The sequence below is a fragment of the Dipodomys ordii genome, unplaced genomic scaffold, assembly GCF_000151885.1.
Source record: "Dipodomys ordii isolate 6190 unplaced genomic scaffold, Dord_2.0 Scaffold83, whole genome shotgun sequence".
Lineage (NCBI taxonomy): Eukaryota > Metazoa > Chordata > Mammalia > Rodentia > Heteromyidae > Dipodomys > Dipodomys ordii.
Window position 1 is genome coordinate 2,151,371 of NW_012267299.1, and position 19,339 is coordinate 2,170,709.

The 19,339-nt window shown below is 32.9% G+C and overlaps 1 protein-coding gene across 1 annotated transcript in view; it reads right to left on the minus strand.

Annotated features, from left to right (window-relative positions):
- Nucleotides 1-19,339, minus strand: part of Col4a3bp (collagen, type IV, alpha 3 (Goodpasture antigen) binding protein) — a 95,584-nt gene that overhangs the window by 12,521 nt on the left and 63,724 nt on the right. Inside the window, exons 7-12 of the mRNA XM_013025232.1 lie at nt 16,543-16,700; nt 13,376-13,468; nt 10,548-10,634; nt 8,027-8,119; nt 7,437-7,514; nt 2,178-2,273 (exon numbers count right to left, since the gene is read on the minus strand). Of these exons, the coding sequence (XP_012880686.1) occupies nt 2,178-2,273; nt 7,437-7,514; nt 8,027-8,119; nt 10,548-10,634; nt 13,376-13,468; nt 16,543-16,700 (605 nt within the window). The remainder of the gene's footprint in view (nt 1-2,177; nt 2,274-7,436; nt 7,515-8,026; nt 8,120-10,547; nt 10,635-13,375; nt 13,469-16,542; nt 16,701-19,339) is intronic.

The following is a 19,339-nucleotide window of genomic DNA, read 5'->3' on the forward strand; positions in this document are numbered from 1 at the left end:
ATTTAAGGCGGTTTTGTTGAATGTTGCATACCCAACATCAAGAACAGTATCAGAAACACAGGAGATACTCTGGGTTTTTAATATTTTTAGTCAAATGTTGAAAACTAAAATGGCAAAAAAAAATTTTCTCTTGATTTAAAAAGTGAGAATGTATACCTTACATACAAAATAAAGTTTGTTGCTTTAGAGAGCTCTGATTACTTCTTTTAAGAAAGGAAGCAGCATGTTCCAGGGACAAACACTTCTCATTTTATGGTGTACTTACTCAGCCAGATACACTGTTAGCCATTTCAGTTTCATGTTTGCAGTTTCTCTCTCCCACTACCATTTATTTCTTCAACACTCACACTATAAACTCTAGATTTCTGATTTCTCCTCTCAGAATTCACTTACTATTAAGCTTATTCCTAATTTTTGTTAAGGCATCCAACAGCTTGGTTTTTCTGCTGCTTACCTTCATCACCTTGTACCTCTCCTTCTAGGTCTTTTAGGTCTCTAGTTTCTTCCCTATCTGCTTAATTTTCCTAAAATGATATATTGCATAGAGTAATGTCTAACTGCTAAACGAGACAAGGTTATACTCCTTTGCTTTACTCTTTACTTAGTTGACTTTACTCTTACTTAGTTGACTTACTATCCTTAGCTCACTAACACCACAGCACTTATTCTCCATTCCTCATTCCAGGTGGAGGGAGGACTTTACCCAGACTACTACTACTTTACTTTTCTTATACTTTTATTTCTTCCTCACTATGGAGGAACAATGAGTGATTTATCTGAATAGTGAATATGGAAGAAACAACTTAACCCTTTCTACAGAGAGTGTCAGTGGTTGGTTGGCGGCTTGCTCTTAGAAGGAAGGCACATAGAAATATAGCTGTTAGAAGCACTGTGTTTATCTGGGGTGACACATTATACCAAGACTTTATGGCACTGATCTAAAGTCATTTTCTATAGTTTATTCAAGTTAATTGGTATCTCATTGTCTGCCTCCTTTTATTTCTTAATTTGTTCCCTATCCAAAATACATACTTGCTTACTTGCTTTTGGGTTTTAAGATAAGGTCTCAGCCTAGGCTAGTCTAGAACATGTGACCCCACTGTCCCAACCTCTAGAATGCTGGGATCAATGAGGGCCACCATGCCTGGTATTTCTATGTAAAAATCTTGTATAAAAAAAAATGTGTCTTCAGTTACGTGCTGGTAGCTCATGCCTGTAATCTTAGCTATTCAAGAGGCTGAGATCTGAGGATTGCAGTTCAAAGCCAATTCAGGCAGCAAAGTCCATAAAACTCTTACGTTTAATTAACCACCAAAAAGCTAGAAATAGAGCTGTGGCTTAAGTAGCAGAGAGCTAGTCGTGGGCACAAAAGCTCAGGGACAGTGCGCAGGCTCTGAGGTCAAGCTCTAAGACTGGTACACACAAAAACTGCCTTCAAGTTTTTGTCTCCATTATTTCTTGTCTAAAATGCCCTAAACTTAACCACTGTCACAACCTTGACATCATTTCCAAGTATATTAGTAAATAAACTAATTGTTTCAACTCACAGAACTCAATTTTCACCTTCTTTATCACGCTCTTCTAATCTTCACACAATATTAACAAATGAAGAAACAGTATCTTTTATATGTCAGTATTCTCTTTCTTTCCAATAAACTGATAGCTAGAGGGAAAAAATCTTGAGCATACTGTTTTGGAGCGTGAGGTCATTTTAAATTCAACACTACTATTGTTGCTATTCAATCTATGTATCTCCATTTCATACGCCTTTTCTGTGTAGTGGTCTCTTTTATGTAGAGTTGTGATGTTAACACCAAAATTGTCAAACACTTTAAGATATCAAGCCAAAGAGGATATCTGAGCATAAATATATTGAAGAAAAGACATAAGTATAAATAATAAAGATAAATGAATATTCCAGTATAAAGTATAAAGACAAAGAAATATCTAAGTAGAGAGCCATTTGTAATCTGATTTACCTGCTGCTGTATGGCCTAAGCAAAATAATATCCTATGTTCATAGATTTTTATTTTGGCATCAGGAAAGCAAAACGACACTTTATTTCTTAGTTATCTGGTACTTCTTTGATCGTAATTACTTATTTTAAGCTAATCTGAAAATGCTACTCTTGTAATAAGGCAGAATTAGCAATCTGTAACTTTTTAGTGAATATTACCTTCATTTCCCCTTCTTCTACAACCAATTGCCAGTTGGCATCTCCGCCTACATCCTGCAAGGAATATGTCATGTGATTCTGCACCATCTCTTCAACCTTGAAAAAAAAAAAAAGCCATGAGAATATAGAACCAATGCAGTCATAGTGTCAGTTTACTTTTTCAGAAATGATGCACTTAGAAGCTGAGGTAGTTAGAAGATCTGATACAGTGTTGAAGAGCTTAGGTCACATTTCACATATCCAGGTTAGTAGATAGTAAGGAATAAATGAAGGGAAGAAAGATGGTTTATTCAAGTAATATAGATTAGCCTAGTGTAAGTCTAGGGGTCAAATCAAGCGCTATAAAACAGAGATGGTATCATCTCTGAATTTTTTTTACTCAAGTTTGAACTCTGGGTTTCATACTTGTTTCTGCTGAGCCAAACCTCTAGCCTCAAAGAAGGTGCCACGAAGCATAAAATATTAAGGGTAAAATTGGCATAAAAGTAATCTAATTCAGTGTTCCTGTAATTAATGTATATAGAGATACCAGAAAGTTTGTTATGTCAAAGATTTCCCTGAAAAAGGTGACAAAACTTACTTTATCAGTAAACCTCTTTTATGACAATAAACTCTCTTAAAAATTAAAAATGTCCTTTTATTTGACCAATTTCACTGTTCTAAGTACTTTTAGAGTAACTGATATATATCAATATTTACATATAACCACATTTTAGTTCATTCTTTTAAAATATGAACACAATTTCTTTTTTCTTTTCTTTTTTGATTTGTTTGATGCTGGAGATAAACCTAGGGCCTTACATATGCTAGACAAGTACTTCACTACTGAGCTTAAAAAAAAGATTGGGTTAAAATTGTTAAAGCAGGTGAAGAATGTTTCCAAATTAGACTAAGTCTAATTTCAGAAAACATGCTCTTGGTTTTTCTGGACTTAAGAGTTGAAAATGAGCCTAACGTGTAATGTCACATCAGTGAAGTAAATGGATATTACAATATATTTAAGATTAGAGGGGATATTACTACAATTTCAACCTTTTTGCCCACCTCACATCTACATCATTCAATATGATGCCATTTGAGGAAGCTAATAAACTGGATTTTTCTAAGTTACCAAAAAAAATTGCCCTTTGATGGTCAAACAAAAGTCTAGAAGGGCTCAAAGACAGCTCAGATCTCTTGTATCTTTTCCATGTGAAAGGATACAATTCTGATTATTTTCATACAGTCACAAAGCTATAGAAGACTATTATATAGCTTTATTAATAACAAATTAATAGTTCAGTTAACCCAAAAGAAAAATGGCCAGTATGAATAGTGAATTCACCAAAGAAATGGTTGAGTACTAAGAATACTATTACAGTCTATCAGATTGGCAAAAATAACTAAATTATAATATTTGAGTCAGTGCAACAAAAAATACTAGCCTCTGAGTGAAAGCTGGTCCAGTTTTCCTAATTAAAAACTTATCAACAAGAATAAAAACTTGTCTGTGCTCTAGGGAAATAATATCAATTATCAATTACTTAGATATAAAGATTTAGATATTCAGATACTATATAAGTAAGGATAAATTCCATGTATGTAAAGAGTTAAATATAAAGGTTATATATACATAAATAAATAATAAATATATATAAAAAGATGGTCACTGTATTAACTGTAAAAGAAAAACTGGAACTAAATGAAAAAATATTCAGCATTAGGTAAGCAGGTAAATCCAATATAGAGATGCAGATCTATATTGACTAGTGAGATGAATCTAAAAATAATTTTTAAAAAGTTACAAAATAATACTACAGAATTATCTACTTTGAGAGAAAAAAAGACATTTACCAATGTACATTTATCAATACATTCCATATTTTATTTGTAGAGAACTGAACCAAGAGCATACTCTAATATTCTACCATAGAAATATGTCCCAACTCAATCCCAACTGAAAGATTTTTTTCTTCTTGATATATGTATTGCTCAGGCTGGTCTCAAACAATCCTCTTGACATACCCACATATATACATGCACACACACACATCATATATATATATACATATATATATTTCACTAGCATATATATGATAAACTTAAAAATATCCAGAGATTTATAATTTTAATTCTCTTTGTTCTATTTTTTTAGTTTTACTAAAATTGAAATGTATTACTTGTAAAATAGTAAGTAATAAAACAAGCCCACCAGGCTGGGCTACATTATTTTACAATTATATTACAATAATAATTACCATTAATGATAATACTAGTAATTATGCAAGTTCACCATTTCTGGGCTACATTATTTTATTTAAGCTTTTTACAAGGTATCTCCATGTTGATCTGATCCAGTTGAAAATATTATTTCAATAAAAACAAGACAGTTGAGGTCTACTAGTGGCTCATGCCTGTAACCCTAGCTACTCAGGATGTTGATATCTAAGGATCATAAGTTTGAATCTAGCCTGGGCAAAAAAGTCTATTTAACTACCAAAAAAGTCTAATTAACTACCAAAGAACCTGAGGTGCAAGTTTGGCTCAAGTGGTAGAATACCAGCCTTAAATAGGAAAGCTAAGGGATAATACCTAGGCCCTGACTTCAAGCTCTGGCAAAGTACACACACACACACACACACACACACACATACACACATACACACACACACACACACACTTCAAGCTCTGGCAAAGTACACACACACACTTCAAGCTCTGGCAAAGTGCGCAGACACACAGACAGACACACAGACACACACAGACACACACAGACGCACACACAGACACACAGACGCACACACAGACACACAGACGCACAGACACACACAGACGCACAGACACAGACACACAGACACACACACACCCAAAGAACAAGATAGTTACAAGCTAATAGCTAATATTTATTTAGGTAGTAAAACTAAATTATCAGATTTGGAAAACCTCCATATAAAAATTGATACAAATGATCAAAACAGCCATATATGTGTATGAGTTTGGACTTAAAAAGAATGTTGGAATAAATGTAAGTTGGTTGTGATATTATGCTTAAATATTTTTACAACTTTTTTGGGGTCATGCTGCACATGCTAGTAAATGTCTACCCTGGAGCTACAATTCCAGTTTTTAGCAAATTATTAAAAGGAATGAAAGTTAGATTTTGAGTTAATTACAAAGTAGAAGGTTTTATTTCTTAAAACATTTTAAGGAGTCACTAGTACAATTTCATATTCTGTTGAACTGGAAGTTTCCCAGATCACAGTATTTCTCAGCTAATATTATCTCTAGGTCCGGGTCCAATTATATATACATGTAATTATATAGAATTAATCTGCCAGATGCTTTAATAATGGGAGATATAGAAGTACAATGTCCTCTGAAATAAACAAATCCAACAGCTTGGAATTTTTCACTCTAAAAGGCCCTGCTCAAACAAGAGGTAATTTAGTCAACAATTAACTGCTTGATCCTAAGTCTGCTAATAACAGCAAATGCTTTAGCAAGGACAATATAAACTTAAGAATGTCAACATTATTTTCTCCTCTTTTACCTCTTTCAGTATACAAGGTAATATAATTAAAAGCCAAAGTATCAAGTATTAGAAAAAAATCAACCAGCAAAATTAATTTATCTCATTTATATACACAACTTATATAAACTGTTATGTTAAAAAACAAACTACAATTTGCCAGTTTTCATAAATGGGCACCTGTTCTTCAGTAATATTTTCAAGATCTTCAAGTCTGTTCAATGGCTTTTCTGTTACACCCCAGATCTGGGTTCTAATCCCCAAATTCTTAGTCATCTTTTATTGCTCACTTATAAATTTTGTCCCTTGCTCTCACTTACACTTCCTTACTTTTATAGCCAATATTTTACTACTTTAAAGGGAAATGGTGACCTTCACTGTTGAGTTTGTTAGTATGTCATTTTGTTACTTTAATGTGAGTGGAGCTTAGCAGAGTAAATCAAAGTCCCCTGGGTAAATATGATGAGCTATTTTTTCAAAGACATTGTATAAATACATTAGGAAATAAAAATCAGAAAAATGAATGTTAAGTCTTATTTTTTCCTTTATTGAATAGTAAAAAAGGAATGACATCTTTTATTTGTATATGTTAATTAATAGAAATCTTTTTGAAACTTGACTCTTTCTTTGGAATACCCTACTAGAAAAAAAAATGACACAAAACCGATTTTCTCAAAGAAGTTGTGTTATAATGGCAACAAAAGTTCACACTTACTTGTTCCAGACTCTAGATAAATCACAAAAAATGACAGAGAAATTAGAAAACTCCCCCAAATCTAACCAGATTTAAACTGGGTTATTTTAAGTACATAGTTCAGGTTCTGGACATAATGGAGTTCAAAAGACGCAATCACCATGAAAGTAAAAAATTGATAGTAAAGATTTGAAGCTCAAAACTTTTTTTTAAAAAAAGTGCTAAGGATGTAACTCCGTGGCTGATGCTTGCTCATTATGCATAAGGCCCTGGAGTTGATCTTGAGCAACACAAAAAAGACAAAATAACAAAAAGTTAAAACTAACATTGACATAAAAAAAAAACTGTTTCCTTTAAATTCATTTTATTTTGAGGGTAGAAAGATTGTACATATCCAGCTTCTTGTCTGAAATGTCTAAACTCTAAGTGATGCTAAATTAATTAAAACCAATTGCAATATGATTTAAGGATATAAACTGGAATATAATAATAATACACATAGGTATTTTTAGGAGGAAAATATTAGCTGCAGTTTAGTATTATAATAGTAATGAGGCAGGATTGGAAGTATGGCTACTTTTGGAAATCCAAAACCCCAGTATCTCAAAAGAAAAAAAAGCAGTAAGACAAATGCCATTTAAAAAGTCATTTCCTTAACATAATTAGGAGATAATTAAAAGTGTGATTGGTGAAGTTTGCTTTTATGCTGTATGTCCATGAAAGTTGCTGAATCCTGTCTGAACAGATAGACAATACATACTATAAAAGAACCAAGTAACTTCTAATTATTTCATTTCAATCTGAAATTGTTTCTTGAGTATTCTATTCTATACTGCTAAAATCCCAAGCTATTCACACTAGAGGATACAAAATGAAGGACACATGCAAGCTTGATAAATGAACTATTTAGTAGATCAGGAAGGCTTAATGCTTACTACTACGATTTAAAATTCAAAACCCAAACAAGTAACCTTGTTGAAAAAATTTCTAGGAACTGTGTAAGCAGCTGAACTATAGCACAAAAGATTCAAGTCCACTCCATACATTCATACAGTACCTGGGAGCTGAATCTGTGTACATCGTCAGAGGCACTGACTAGATCAATGGAAGACATGGAGGAAGAGCGACTATAGGGCTACCAGAGACAGACAAAGAAAAAACCAAGTAATCAGAACAAAGGCACAACAGAGCATTCAGTACCAACTTCCAAACACAAGATAAAGAGAAAACAAAGCACTATATGAAACAAGCACAGCAGCAAATGCTGAATTCATGCACCTATTATGTATTATGCTCCAAAATCATCCCAAAGAGAATGTAGTACTTCCAACAATACAAAAAAACATTACTTAACCCCAAAGAGGAAAGGCTTAATATAACTTGGCTAAATTCTGATTAGCTATCTTGGACTAGCTACTCTGTATCCCTTTCACCTTCCCCCTTAAATATTAAAGAAAGAACACTACATTCAGAATTAATATTTCTAAATTGGGAGAAAGTGTATGAGAAAATATATGAAATACAACATATACTACAAAACCTTCACTGCCTAAATTCATAAAAAAGGGAGAAATTTTATACTATAAAATAGCTCTATCAACACTGAAGAAAACTTACACTTTCAGTAAACTGTGACTGTTGGCTTACCTTCTGGACAAATCTATGTGTCCCCACAGAAGAAAAGGCATCTCCAGATGGCAAAGATGTAGGCCAGTGTAACCTGACCTTTTCACTCTGTGACTGAAAAAAAGCATATAAAGTTGAGGTGGTTTTAAAGCATATTTTGCAACATAAGAATACCATAACCTGGAACTACCACTATTTCTGAACACTTCAGTGCTTATATTTGATTTATGACATTAGTTCAGACACAAGCCTTGAACAATCCTAAACTTTGTTCAGATATCTCAATCTAGTCTCTTCTTTTTGACCCTACAGGTAATACTAGACCAGGAATAAGTTCTTTGATTTTGCGCATAGTCAGGCCCTCTCACCCACTACCTGCATAGCATCCTTTATCATAAGTTAATCTTAACACTGCTGCCAATTTTCTTTTTAAACTCTGGTCAAAACATTCCAATTATTCCACTCCACTGTGAACCTGAAGATCTGTCTCACAGATTTATATGTCACTAGACCAAATCATTATTTGGATTTAGTTATGTTGCTAAGATCATATCATGTATGTGTGTCTTGTCTCCTTTCTATGAAGATATTCTGCTGTCCTCTCATCTTTAATTCTTGCTAATCTGATACTTGATTGCTTTCTTCATCTTGCCTTGTTTCTTCTACTACTTAACAAATATTTAGTAAAAATAATATACCAGAAACTTCTCTGTTATATGTGTGCTTATTTTCTAACTAGATAGGACAAGGGTAGTAATTTCTATTCAATGATGCCTGGACACACAATTATTAATGGCTCATTTCTCATACATCAAATTTATTAAATATATCTTTATTTAATATAAACTATATAAATTTGAAAATGTATGACATGGTTTTCATTTGGAAAATACCTATACAGAGGCTATGTTGGTGAAAACTGCACAATATATTCTGAGTACAAAGAAGTGATCTGAACCTATAGAACTGATTTTATGGATTACTGAAGTTTACTATTTTATAACATACCAATCTGTTACTGTATTTATCATACTGATGTGAATGGCTAGTAGACAATGAAAATCAGTGTCTGTTCAATGACTTTTTGTAGAGCACCTGCCAGAATATCAATAGAATTAAATCAAATTTTTTCATAGCTCCATTGATACCTCTTTTTCTAAATCGTATACAAGTTCTTATTGATCCTCTTCATTCAACTTAATCACTGTCTGATATTCCATAGAGTAGTATTTCAGAAATAAGAAGGGATGTTTTGCTTTGTGGACTTAGTATGTGACTTAGTGTAGCACTGAGCTACATCCCCAGCTCTAGAAAGGTGGTTTTGAGACATCATGTTGAGCTTTTTACCTCAGATTTGTAAACTAACACCTAGAGAACTTAAGTTTTAAATTCACAGCTATAAAACTAGTGTGAAAACAGTATGACTGAGGAGTCTTGACTGTATAATTAGTTCCCCCAAAATAGTACATTTAAGTCATATTTTAAGCTTCCAAAACACAGTGATGCTACTTAGGAACTATTTTTACTGCCAAAAGTAGAATCTAGTCAGGAACTGAAAGTTCCCTCTCTTAGAGTACAGTGGAACATCTTTTGAGTATAAAGAAATGAACAATAAGCTTTACAAATTATTATGACATGAACTTTTCATTATAAATTTGAGAAATATAAAGAAAAATAAGTATAAACAGAAACATGACCTCCTGTAGGTGGTGATTTACTCTTGTCTACTTAGAGCCAATGGGGCATAATAGGCATGACTGGCTTAGAAATGACAGAAATGAAACAAGTAACTTTGCTATACAAATTCATGTATGGTATAAAACTGATACATTGATTATTTGCAAGATACATTATCACTACAGCTTATTCATATACGCTCAAGAATATAGTTTCTACTAATAGTATAACCAATACTAATCGTTTAACCAAATTGGGGGGGGGGAAGGGAATGCAAAATTCACCCACTAGTACCATCTAGTGGTAAATATGGAAACTACAGAGACAAAATTAAAGGCAAGGGATTCAAATTAACCTTGACACTAGCAATGCAAAACTCAACAAATGCTTTCTTCCAACTTCCAAAGAAACTGTGTGTAAATGCTGTAGATTTCATCGTGATTACAAACACTTCAAGTGAGGAAAAACTTAAAATTTGTGGTAATTTTCCTTTTGAATTCATAAGTAGTTGGTGAAGGGAAACTGAGAAACTAAATATCAAGACTAAATACACACTTGATATTGCCATAGTTTCTAAAGAATGGATAAACGTGGATCATTCAAGGGGAATAGTCAGAAGATTTCCACTCCAGTTCATGTTAATTATGTATAATTTATCAGAACAATTACTGTTCTAATTTTTGCTGCTTGGCAATTAATCTATAAAGAAACCAGAAAAAAAAAGATTGTTCTGCATTTGTAACTCAGTGTAGGTATAGTTTGTTATTAAATTCAGTTTTCAAATTTATTAATATGAAATAACTTACATCAAGGAATACCTCTAAGGCTAAAATGAGTTTCATCTTAAAATTTTTAGTAGATATACCTGTTCTTCTATTTTATCTTGCCTGTCAAGGGCAGCTTCAACAGCATCAAAGAACTCTTCTTCATTAATCAGACTGTTTGGGCCTTCCTAATGAAACACAAGGGAAAAGAAGAAATAAAAACAAAACCCAAAAGATTAATTGACTTAAGGAAATAGAAAACATGGATAATTCTGGTATTAACTCTATGGAAAAGAAAAATAACGTTATACATTTATTGAGAACATAATTATGAACCAATCACTCTACCAGGCACTAATTTCCCAAAGGTGGTTAATATATGCTGTGTAACATCATATTACTTACTCAATTTACTCCTATCGTTGGTCAATATTTTTTAAAGGTTACAATCTAAGCAGGGTCTGGTGAACTATGTAGCTGCATAATATAGTCTGGTGCCTATTTTCACATGGTCTAGGAGTTAAGAATTTCAACTTGACCAAGTTGGAAAAACAATACTTGGAAAATTTTTGTGACATGTAGGAATTACTTGACATTATGCTGCTCATAAAGTTTTATTAGTATATAACCATGCTTATTTATTTATATAGTATTATGACTGCTCTTGTGGCAGAACTAAGTACTTGCAACAGAGGTGTCAGGTGACAGACACATTAAAACTGCAGAAAAGCCTTGCCAAAATTGGAAAAGGTCTATAACCAGTTAGTAGAGAGAGAATTCAAAAACAATTTTCCTAAGAAAAATGCAGAAAGAAAAGTTGAGATGCTTGAAAGTATGGTTAGATGGTAGAGAAGGGATCATCAATCATCCAAGGAATTTGTTTAAAATGAAATTCCCAGGTCCCATGCCCTGAAGTTATTTTTCAATATGCCTTGGATGGAGCTCAGAAATATGTACATTTAAAAGGGCTCTCCCAGTCATTATGATGCAAATGCTGTAACAGAACAAAAAAGCAAAATGGAATCACACAAGGTATGTTTCTGCTGTGATGAACCAAATAAACTGTAAATGGAATAGGAACTTCATATTATGGAAAAAGGAGAGAATGGGCAGGTAGGCTTGGGTTTCGAATCCCTCACATTTTAAAATAATCCTTCTCAAAAGGATCCAAATCATTAACTGGGAAATTTTCTCAGTTCAACTGATAACCCAAGTCACCCAGTTTAAAAAGAATAGTCAAAAGAAATGTGTAAGTTAGTAAAGATGGATGATGAATAGATTTACTTTTAAAAATTCATTTACATCAATAAACAACATTATTTTTGGCTTGAAACAAGTAAACACATCAAGATCCTTCTCCCTCCATCCTTATCCTCTTCCTCTTAAAACACTCAATTATATGCTGTTGTTAGGCTATTAAATGTACTTGATATTATATACTATTAAAAACATGTTCTTGGCTTATGTATGTTTTCTATAATGAAAATGTATTTTATTTTTAATGCAAAAAATAAGGTAATTACCAAACTTAAAACTTCAGAACTAAAACTGTCATTGAAACAGCTTATCTCCAGTAATCTAGGTTAAAAAAAAAAAACAACCTTGTGAGGATAGCTAACTAAGTTTTATACATTATAGAAAAGTATGAATTAAAAACAATACTTTAAAAATATTTTCAAAACTCAAGTCTCATTATTTTATGGATTCCCACACAGAAATCTTTCCTGTCTGACATAAAAATATTTGGTTAATAGCAGCTCTTTTTGTGTCCTGAATACAAATGGCAAGAAATTTTTCTTCTATTTTTTTAAACTTAGCATTTTGATTCTACTTCAAAGATATTCCTTACCATCCTATTCTTAAAAATAATTCTTTCCAGAAATATACATGTTCTTTACTGGTACTTTAATTGTCTTTAATGGCTCATGCCTGTAATCCTAGCTACTCAAGAAGCTGAGATCTGAGGATCATGTTTCAAGGCCATCCTGGCAGGAAAGTCTGTGAGATTCTTATCTCCATTTAACCATCAGAAAACTGGAAGTGGAGCTGTGGTTCAAAGTAGTAGAGTGTTACATTTAAGAGAAAAAGCTCAGGGACAGTGCATAGGCCTTGATTTCAAGCTCCAGTATGGTGTGCAAGTGCACATACACACATACCAATAGAAGGAAAGGGAAAGGAAAAAGGAAAGAGCAAGGAAAATGGAAAGGGAAAGGGAAAAGGAAAAGAAAGTTAAGGGAAAAGAAAGGAAAGGGAAGATCACTGAGTATGGCTATAGGCTCACTCCTATAATCCTAGCAACTCAGGATACTGAGATCTGAGAACTGTGCTTTGAATCCAGTCCAAGCAGACAAATCCAAAAGACCTTTATCTCCAATCAACCAGCCAAAATTGGAGGCATGCCTTAAGTTAATAGAGTTCCTGACTTGCAAATGATCCAAGTGAGAACATGAAGCCCTATATTCAAGTACCAGAACTGATCCTCAAAATAATATTATGGAAAAAAAGCTAAAAAAAAATCTCTTCCTCCTCTCTTTCTCTTTCTGTATGTCTGTCTGTCTGTATGTATGTATTTAGAGCAAAATTTTTAGCAAATAAAAGGACTGAAAGAAGTTGGTTTCCGATAGTTTTCAAACACGAAAGCAATTTGATAAATCACACTGTATGTATTAGATGTCACTGTATATAGTATAGAATAATGCTAAAAATGATCACCTTGACAGGGGAGATGAAACTTATCCTACAAACTGAACTGAGACTTTAAAATCCTATATTAAACTTTATAGCAGTTAAGTAAATATAGTATTTCAGAAAAGGCTTGGCATATTAAAAAAAGGTTACAAAAGTATTATTTAGAATTTACAGAAGTATTATTTTGTGATAAATATAGACAATGTGCTTTTCTTACGAAGACCAAACTTTAAGTTCATACTTCATAATCTGGTCCTCCAAAGTGGGATTTTTTCTTAAGTTCTTCCATTGCATTCTTGCATGCTTCCTCTGCTCTTCTCTTCTTCTCACCTTCCTGTGAGACAAAAGTTATCATCAGAAGAGAGCATTTAAATCACACTATGACTTTTAAGCTAGTATCAGTACAAGTTTATAATTTGACTACAAAAATTAGTCAATAAGAGTATCATTCTGTCCAAGAAAACACCTTTTTGTGAGTTATATATCGTACACAAGCTACTACTTAAATCACAACTAATATCAACATTTAAGTAAGTGCATTTGTAAACTGCAAACTGTCCAAGGGTCTAAAGTATGTTTTAAACTCCCAATAAATCACCACCAGAAAAAAGCTTATTAAATCCTGCCATGATCTCTATCCCCATTTTTTGGGGAACAAAGGGGAAAAAAAGTAAGTATTGGATATCTAGAATGAAAGAACTTAATTATTAATAGAAGGTACAAAGATCAAGATTCACTGTACTCATAAATTGACATTCTGAATTGAAACCTCTTTGTACAACTATGTAACATAATTTTTTAATTAAAAAATTAAGTGGAATCTGAATGTGAAAAAGAAATTCTTAGAAAGATAAATTTCTCGTAATTGTAATTAGTGGCTGTAAGAAGGAGCTGAAAAAGATTCTCCAATAACCTTTCCTACAGCTAGGGCCTGCAAGGTTAAAAGACACAAAGTAAACACTTAAAATAACAAAGACTGACCCAACATCAAACTTAATGCAAAAAATCCCACCAAAAACCTGGTATAATGGGGTCAAATCTGATAAAGAATCAATAATATATTTAAGTATGGTAAACTTTACTGTAGGTGCCTTAATTTAAAAATGGAATAAAACAAAAATGTATTTTAATACAACAATAATACAACGGAGTTAGGGAAAAGTGAAAAACTAAGTAAAATTACAGAGTTCTGAATCTTATTAATGCTGCTAAAATTGTCTATCCTTACAATTTTTGTTTTACCTAGATATAACTGTCTGAAAATTAAGTATACATCTATAGAAAGAGGGATTTTTATTATAGGTAACCACAAAAATTGTTGCCTCTGTTGTCAATAAGAATATTTAAACTGATACCATATATTTACATAGAATAAGTAAATGAAGCAATTCTACTAAATAGCTTGTTATGTTATTTAACTATTTTCTTAGATCCTGGAAGACTATTTTCTGATCAGTGAAATTTCCTCATTCTTAGCTTATAGGAGGCATAAAAACAATTTAGAATGAAACAGTATCAACAAAATAATGTTATTATCAATGTCCTTTATTTCTCAGTTCTATTAATTACACAAAAGACATTTATTTATTTATTTTGTCAGCTGCAGGGCTTGAACTCTGGGCTTGGGCGCAGTCCTTGCGCTTCAGCTCAAGGTGAGCACTCTAGCGCTTAAGTCACAGCACCACTTCTAGTTTTCAAGTGGTTTACTGGAGATAAAGAGTCTCATGGACTTTTCTGCCCGGGCTGGCTTTGAACCATGATCCTCAGATCTCAGCATCTGGAGTAGCTACGATTACAGGTGTGAGCCACCAATGCCCAGCTTAAAAGACATATTAATAAACAGCTTCTATACTAAGGAACATTCTAGTCTTCCTAGATTGTGTATATACACAATAAAGAAGATTAGAAAGGGATGAAAGGATGTGGTTTTGTGGTAGAGTTTGTCATGGCTGGCCCTACCTGTAATCTGTCTGATTTTCACCACTCAAGCAGCTGAGATTACAGAACTGAATTACCATGCCTAGCCCTACAGTTCCATTTTCTATACTTTCAGTTTTCCACAGTCAACAGGAAGGGTAAGTACAGTAAGATATTGAGAGAAATAGATATTTATAAAACCTCATAGAAAAGTTATAATAGGGCTGGGAAGGTGGCTCAGTGGTAGAGCACTTGCCTTGCATACATGAGGCCTTGGGTTCGATTCCTCAGCACCACATAAGCAAAAAGAAAAAAGCTGGAAGTGGTGCTGTGGCTCAAGTGGTAGAGTGCTAACCTTGAGCTGAAGAGCTGAGGGACAACGCCCAGGCCCAGAGTTCAGGCCCCATGACCGGACCCCCCCCCAAAAAAAAGTTGTAATAATCTCTTACAACAACCTAATTTATAAATTAAAATTTGTCATAGGTATGAATGTATAGAAAAAATACATAGCACAACAGGATTTGTTGTGCTATGTAATTTGGGGCATTCACTAGGGATCTTGGAACATATACCTGGAATAAAGCCGAACATTTTGCTAGTTAATATGCTTATTCTCATCTGTACTTGAGAATTCTGAACAGCAATCTTCTTAAGCATCCTTTAAATGAACAATATATTCAAATCGTGTGGCTACTGTGCCATTATATCATATGATCATACTGCTTTTTTATTGTATTTAGACATTCAAACATTGTGAGCCATAAAACTTTCTGATGAATAATAAATCCTAACTGATGTCTAGACAGTCTAGTATCTAAATGACATATTTTTTAGAGAAATATTTCTGTTACTTAACACCTTTGGACAGGTAAGCCAATGGCTCAGTTCATTCTTCTATGTTAAACTAGAACTAAATTTTCTCAATACAGCTCAATTCTAATATTTTACTAAGTTGAATTAGTTTTACTAAGTCGAATTAGTTCCTACTAAGCAAATCCAGTGAGCCATACTTTATACTAAAAGCTGGAGATTCATACCACAATGTTATTATCAGTGTTAATTAAACTGAAGTGAAAAATGGGAACAAAGGGCAAATATTCAAACATAATCTACACTAAATTATATCACAATGACCATGGAAACATGTGGTTATGAAGTATAAGTTAATGTTTAACTTTATATTCTGTTGTTATAAGCTAGTTCCATATAACTTAAAGACAATTTCATAGATCATAAAGTAAGTTATGTTAAATGGCAATCCATCATTATCACAAAGTATTTTTAATAATCAAGAAAGTATATAATATGAACAAATCCCTGATGAATTTTAGTAGGAAAATGAGTTTAAGATCAAAAAGTTTCAGAAAAGTACTACCACCTGTTATTCTATTAACCCAACAGACTCGTCCTTAAGAACTTAGTTCAGATTTAATGTTCAACCAAACACATAAAACCTAAAATCTGTTTTTTAAAAAGAAAAACTAGTCTTACCTTATCCAGTCTCTTTTGCCAGCTTTCCTCACGTTTTACCATTAACTCAATACAATGAGAAAGTGTAGCAAGAATTCCAGCAGTAGTTGCTTTAAAAGTTATAGCTTCCCCTTTAAAGTCTATACCATTAATTCCTTTTGGTGTTACAGGTGGAAATACTGAAAAAGAAAGTTCTTCACTGAAAAATTTACAACGAATATATTTATAAAACTAGCACATCAGAATAGATGTTTGGATTATAATTTTCTTCCTGTGGACTAATATTAAAAAATGTCCTATCTATATGAGAAAAGCTTTATAGCAGCAGACATATGTACAAGTCCTTTCTCCTAGATTCTATTTCCTGCAATTTATTTGTTGTGCTATACCCATGTGAATCAAGTGGTAGAGAAGGGATACTTTAACAATAACACTTGGACAGCTTAGAGCAAGACCTACTTATGGCAAAAGTTACATTTTAAGAAGTCTGGGATTTTAAAAATGAGGATAAATATAGAATTCAAGACAGTGATATAAAATTTAAAAATACTTAAATTTAAGTCCATGGCCACTGTACACATTAAATAGCTTTTATATTTACACTTTATAATTTAGAGTCATGGTTAATCTTTTAATGAAAGATTTTAAAACTCACAAACAAAAGAGAATAACTCTATTCTGTATCAAGCAAAAAGAAACGAAAGAGAATCATCTTATTCTACAGCTAGTAAAAAAACATCCTAACTAGTCTCTATCAATGAATAAAAACTATCATAGTAACTTTTTTGCCTTAAAACATTAAGTTATGACAGCAAAAGGTTCAATATGTAAAAGAATAAAGGTAAGCCTGCATTTCAAAAAAACTTTAAATTTCTGCTCTTGTAGATGGTTAAGGGAATGAAGCCAAATTGGGGGAGAAAATCAAAACTCTTGCTCACTGTTTTGAATAGTAAGCAATCTAAAAGGGAGTCTCTGCAGTTTTTAATGTGAGGGCTTTTAAATTTCCTCAAGTCCAGTACTCCTACAGAATGATACTTTACTACAGAATGGCTAATCAATCATATGAGGGTCACGTGGCTTGAGACTAATAATCTGCTTTAGATATGACTTTCTAACAAAATAATCCACAAGTGGTTAAAAACTGAATTTAAGCCCAACACTGGGGGCTCATTCTTATAATCCTAGTACTCAGGAGACAGATCTGAGATTGTGGGTTCAGAACCTACTCAGACAGACAAAGCTAAGACTCTCTTGGAGATAAGCCAAGTAACCAGCAAAAAGCCAGAACTAGAAGTATGGCTCAAGTGGCAGAGCATCAGTCATGACTAAAAAGGTAGCCCCACTACCAGAAAAAAAAAACAAACCCTGATTTGAAAATATAATACACAAGTGGCTCATACTTGTAATCCTAGCTAATTAGGAAGCTGAGGTCTGAGGATCAAGGTTCAAAGACAGCCTGGGCAGTAAAGTCCTTGGGACTCTTATCTCGAATTAACCACCATAAAGCTGGAAATAAAGGTTTGGCTCAAAAGTGGCAATGTCAGCCTTGAGCTAAAAAAGATCAAAAACAGTGTCCAGGCCTTGAGTTCAAGGAGCAGGACTAGCAACCCCCCTCAATTAAGAAAACAAAAACAAAAACACCTCATTGGATTAATCTACGGAATAAAAGGAAACTGTGATTTGTAGTTCCAATTCTTTGTTTAGACAATTACAATTAATGCTCATAACTCACTGAGCACTGCATATTAAATTTCTTCCATTAATATTAAATTTCTTCTCGATGAGTTTCATCAAGAGCAAACTGATTTGACAAATTAATATTTACCTTCTTTATTTTATATGGCAGATAACAAAATGTCCTCATTCATTATTTATAAAGCAAGAATTTTCTTTATACAGGATCTTGTAACTGTAAATAGAGGCTTCAAAATTGGATGCCTTTTCTTATTAAAAATATTTCCCTGTATTGATTTTCTTTTCTAGTTGTTGGAGTCTTTCTTTAAATGTCTAGACATCTGGGTTTTGGTTTACATTTAAGAGTAGAGACTAGAAGCTCTACACACTAGTAGGGCTGTGGATTTCAAAAGGTGATCTTCACGGCAGTATCTCCCAAGCCTCTATTTATGTCCTTTATTCTTTGGCCAGTTTCCCCAGAGTTGGTGGGTACTCAAGAAACAGAGTAAGATAAAGGGTCTAGAAACTGTATCATTCAGTATGCAGCCTTTCTTATAGTCCTTCACTATCAGAGTGGAATAAGGAGGCAGTCAAATCTCAATAAGCAGTGTGTTTACTTCTATTTATCACTTTATTGACAATATAACACACCCATCTTTATCTATGCTGAGTAATACTGAATTTAGAGTGCTCCAATTCAATTACTAGAGGTATGCTTATATTTCATTCTCTTTTAGAAACACAGGTGAAAAATTACAAAACTTTAATTTTTCCAATATTCAAATAAAGTACTTTTTACTATTAAAGATTATTCAGTGTGAAATTAAAATGAAACTGAAAGAAACTTCCTCAAACAGTTTTAAACTCCATAAAGATATTAGAGGATAACTAGGTGAGTTTCAGTTGAAATGCCAAATTATAAAGACAACTTATATATCGAGCTATAATATTAAGCTAATATTTTGCAAGTTTAAAAGGGGATAACATAAGAAAAGAAAAAAACACAATGAACAAAAAATAGCAAGAAGAGGAACAAAGGTGAGAGAGAAGCATTAAGTTGTAACATCAATAATGTAATATTCTAATATGAACTCTAAAACAAATTATTTTCATGGATTAAGTAGTTTTAAACAATTTATGTTGT